Source organism: Cebus imitator, unplaced genomic scaffold (genome assembly GCF_001604975.1).
Source record: "Cebus imitator isolate Cc_AM_T3 unplaced genomic scaffold, Cebus_imitator-1.0 Scaffold155, whole genome shotgun sequence".
NCBI classification, from domain to species: Eukaryota; Metazoa; Chordata; class Mammalia; order Primates; family Cebidae; genus Cebus; species Cebus imitator.
The window spans coordinates 1,450,110-1,454,935 of record NW_016107470.1 but is presented as its reverse complement, the minus strand read 5'-3'; the positions used below and the strand labels follow the sequence as shown (position 1 = coordinate 1,454,935).

The 4,826-nt window shown below is 40.5% G+C and overlaps 1 protein-coding gene across 9 annotated transcripts in view; it reads left to right on the top strand.

The window, feature by feature from the left end:
• Positions 1-4,826, top strand: part of TJP2 (tight junction protein 2) — a 138,690-nt gene that overhangs the window by 90,977 nt on the left and 42,887 nt on the right. For all 9 annotated transcript variants that reach the window (XM_017543429.2, XM_017543432.2, XM_037743822.1 and 6 more), the window contains one exon: positions 2,693-2,746. In XM_017543429.2, the coding sequence (XP_017398918.1) occupies positions 2,702-2,746 (45 nt within the window). In that variant the 5' untranslated portion in view covers positions 2,693-2,701. The remainder of the gene's footprint in view (positions 1-2,692; positions 2,747-4,826) is intronic.

The window sequence follows — 4,826 nt, the reverse complement described above, 5'->3', positions numbered from 1 at the left end:
CAGTGGTGTAATCTCTGCTCACTGCAACCTCTGCCTCCAGGGTCAAGTGATTCTTTTTCTTCAGCCTCCCAAGTAGCTGAGACTACCGACATGCGCCACCACAGCTGGTTAATTTTTTGTGTGTTTATAGACGCAGGGTTTCATCATGTTGGCCAGGCTGGTTTTGAACTTCTGGCCTCAAGTGATCCACCTGCCTCAACCTCCCAAATTGTTGGGATTACAGGCATGAACCACTGTGCCTGGTCGGGTTTTTGCTTTCCATTTCCCTTTAAGAAAACTTTAAAAAGTATATGTACAACTTCATTAAAATCTTGGGAAATTTGTTATACTGCCACATATTGGAAAGTGCTGTTTTAGACACAGACAAAATTCCAGAGAGGAATGGCTATAGAGTACATCTAGAAAGTCAGACTATGGGCACCTGAGTTTTTAGCTCACCTACCTCAGGTGTGCTATCAAAGAAGCAGAGAGCCACAAATTCCATAGAAACTTCCTTTAAGAAAATTTATAGGCCAGGCATGGTAACTCACACCTGTAATCCCAGCACTTTGGAAGGCTAAGGCAGGCAGATCATTTGAGGTCAGGAGTTCGAGATGAGCCTGGCCAACATGGCGAAAGCCTCTCTCTACCACAAATACAAAGTGGCTCACACCTGTAATCCCAGCTACTCGGGAGGCAGAGGCATAAGAATCGCTTGAACCCAGTAGGCGGAGCCTAGATCATACCACTGCACTCCAGTCTGGGTAACAGAGTGAGAGACCCTGCCTCAAAAAAAAAAAAAAATTTGTAAGTAGCAGTAATCAGTGCTTCACTCATATTAATTGAATGATGAATGAATAGTGTATCCATCTCTTGATGTATTAAAAAGAAAAAACTTTTGAATGCCTACTTTGTGTGCGAGACACTGTTCTAGCAGACAATGGGACAAAGAGAGTAGGATATAAAAATCTCACCTGAAAATTCATTTTATTTTTAAAAATTGAAGAGCAGTCATCACAGTGAACAGATTTTAAGTAATTCGGGAATTTTACATAATTTAGATAATCTTATGGAATGTTTACATATTTCCTTGTGTTGATGGGCCTTCATTTAACCTAAATCTTGCACTTTTGGGATGCTTGCGTCCCTGGCACCCCGGGCACCATTCACTACCGAGTCCCAGGATTACTAGTAGCACAGATCTCTCATTCTGTCCTTTCTGAGGTATTTTGATTTTTTTTTTTTTTTAAATATACAGATGGGGTCTTACTATGTTGCCCAGGTTAATCTCAAACTCTTGCACTCAAATGATCACCCCGCTGCAGCCTCCTGGGTAGCTGGGACTATGGTGTGCGCCACCATGCCTGGCTAACTTTAAGAAATTTTTTGTAGACATGGGGTCTCACTATGTTGCACAGGCTGGTTGTGAACTCCTAGGCTCAAGCAGTCCTCCTGCTTCAGCCTGTCTGAGTGCTGGGAATACAGACCTGAGCCGCTGCACCAGCTCTCTTCTAAGTTCTTAAAACATATACACATATTGTAGATACTCCATTTTTGTCTGTGGCTGGTATTTCAAATATTTAAAGTCTTTGATTCTTCAGGTTATGTTTCTTTTACCTCTCACTCATGGTGATATAGATGTTGAAATTTTGGACTCCTTTCCTCGGATACCTACTATCTGGAGAGTCTTTGAAGGCTGTGTTTGAGTGTGATCTCTGGAGAGGATTCACGTCTGCCTCTGTGTACCTGGTGGTTGGCCAGTGCAGGACCACTGTAGGCATGAGTGTTTGGCAGGGTCTGGTCACATCTGTAATATGAATGCCCAAACCTGTGTGAATACATGTCTGTTGACAGAAATTCTCCAGGGTTTTATTTCCAGTTTTTTCCACTCTACCTGTAGCCATGGAGGAGACAGTCCCTGCAGTCTATGTGCTTGTATTTTTGTGCCCTAATACATCCACCCAGACCTGCCCTCCCACCGTGTTTGGATCCCCAGCCTCCTCTACATGCCTGCCTCAGTGTGGCTTATCTCTGTGGTTCTCAGCGTTCTTGGCATTTCTTGCTTTCTCACAGGCAGCCCGCATTTAATGGATTATTGTTTTTAAAATGATACCACCAGTTTTAGTTTTTTCTAGATACCTACTTTGGAACATTATCAGAGATGGAAGGCCCAGTGGTCCATTTATGAATATATTTTCATCTTTCATACCCAGCAATACAGATGGAGAAAAAACCAGAAGATCACGCAGATCACACAATTGGGCAATACCCTATGATAAGGCTAAGGATATTTTTAGACATAAACATGCAGAAAACTTGCCTTACAAGGTCACCTTTGACAGGAAGAAGGGGGAGAATTATTAAAAAAAAAAAAAAAAAAGAACCTATTTAAAACTAGATATTTTTGAAGGGGTTTTATGTTGGCAATGTTTTGGAATAGTGATAATTAAAGGACTCAGCACTTAACATTCGATTCTTTTTAGGGTCTGTCTCTCACTGTATATTTCACTTACCTTTCAAGTTTTGTTTCTAGTTTCATTTCATTGAAGGAGAGTGTGTTTGAAAATAGGTGGCATAATGAACAAATATTAACTCTTTTTGGTATAGAAAGTGTGAACTGGACTTTATGTTGAGGCATTTTGAAGTATAATTTCATTTCCAGCATTGAAAACGTCATAGTTTTCATCAGATTGGTTTTGCTCTTTTAAAACAGGCCCCAGGCATGGAAGAGCTGATATGGGAACAGTACACTGTGACCCTGCAGAAGGTGAGTGCTGCACATTTCATGTATTCTACAGTCATGTTCTTGATTTTACAGATCATGGATCTTATTTATTTTTGCCTACACACAGTTTTGGCCTTTTTTTTTTTTTTTTTGATCAATTTTTTTTTTTTTTTTTTTTTTTTTTTTTTTTTTTTTTTTAACCCTTGAGGTGCATAATGCATTGTAGATACTAACTGGCAATAATTGCTATGTTAACAAAGATTTGCATGCTATTATATTTTTTGGTTAAGGACTGTTTAATTTGGAACATTTTAGAGGTTATTTAGTGCATACACTTACCTCCAGATGGAACAGGTTATGAAAGAGAGAAAAGAAAGGGAAGAATGAAAATGACCTGTACTGTTTGGATGTTGAGGGAACTTTTTACAACTTCTGAAATTTCTTTTCTCTTTTCTTTTTTTTTTTTTTTTTGAAAAGAGTCTCCCTTTCTCCCCCCGGCTGGAGTGTAGTAGCATGATCTTGGCTCACTTCCACCTCCACCTCCCAGGTTCAAGCAATTTTCTTGCCTCAGCCTCCAGAGTAGCTTGGATTACGGGCATGCACCATCACACCTGGCTAATTTTTGTATTTTTAGTAGAGATAGGGTTTCACCATTTTGGCCAGGCTGGCCTCGAACTCCTGACCTCAGATGATTCGTCCGCCTTGGCCTCCTTTACAGGCATGAGCCACCACACCTGGCCCTGTAATTTTAATTATGACATATTATACATACCTTTCAACTGTTAAAAAGTGTAGATCCTCATCTGTATAAGGCTGAGCTGGAAAGCTGCACTCATATTTCTGCATTTTTATTCCATCAAGCTGCCTTCCAGTCATCATCACTGTGATTTTCCTGAATTCTGCAGGGAGCTTCTTTTGGCTGTGAATTCCCCAAGGGTCTGTCATCTCCTAGAGAAACTGTGACGTTCCTCATAGGGAGAGTTTTCCTTTGATCCTCAGAACTGTGAACTTCAAGTTTTGTCTTCTATGAATATTAAAGACATTTCTGAAATTAATGTTTATTGAATTAATCCAGGTAGAAAAAAATGTCTCTGGTTCAATGCCCAGATGCCCAAACTTCCAGATCAGTAATCACGATTTCTTCAGTTGAGAGGTTTTTTCTGTTTAGGTCTTATTTTTCAACTCTTCTCATCTTTCTCACTCTCCTCTGCCCTTTTCCTGAGCATTTCATACATTCCTTGAGTTGTGGATCCCAAATTGGCAGAGGTCAGAAATTTTTTTTGGCTTGGCATAGAGGATGGAGCTGCCTCTGTCTAAAACCAGGTGCCAGCTAGTGGTGCTGCCAACTTCAAAGCCATGTGATTAATAGACAACACCCCAATCTGTTTTGAGTTAGTAATTGTTTATAATTAGTCAGCAGAGTGGGCCCCACATGGGAAACTTTTCTTGAGAGAAAAGATTTTCTTTTAGCCTTGGAGTAAATTTTTATATAATTGAACCCAAACTTAAGAATATACAGTCACGTATATCTACATCATCTGGATGAAACTGGGCTTAGATTTTTTTTTTGAAACTGAGTCTCAAAAAACAGGCTGGAGTGTAGTGGCACGATCTCAGCTCACTGCAACCTTCGCCCCTCTGGTTCAAGTGATTCTCCTGCCCCAGTCTCCTGAGTAGCTGGGATTACAGGTTCCTGCCACTATGCCTGGCTAATTTTTGTATTTTTAGTAGATATGGTGTTTTAACATGTTGGCCAGGCTGATCTCGAACTCCTGGACTCAAGCAATTCACCTGCTTTGGCCTCCCAAAATGCTGGGATTACAGGTGTGAGCCACTTCACCTGGCCCAGGCTTAGCCTTTTAAAACACAAATGAATTAGGATTATGTATTATCTCTCTGCTCACCATTGTGTGCACCAATCATGGTTGTAATAAACCTGTATTTTCTGTCTTCCATGCATGTAGAAAAGGGTTTAATGCTTTGCTTTCTCATGAGATCTCAACACATATTTTATGTTCAAATTTTATGTTTAAAATCCATTTATGGGCTGGGTGCGGTGGCTCACACCTGTAATCCCCACACTTTGGGAGGCTGAGGCGGGTGGATCACAAGGTCAGGAGAT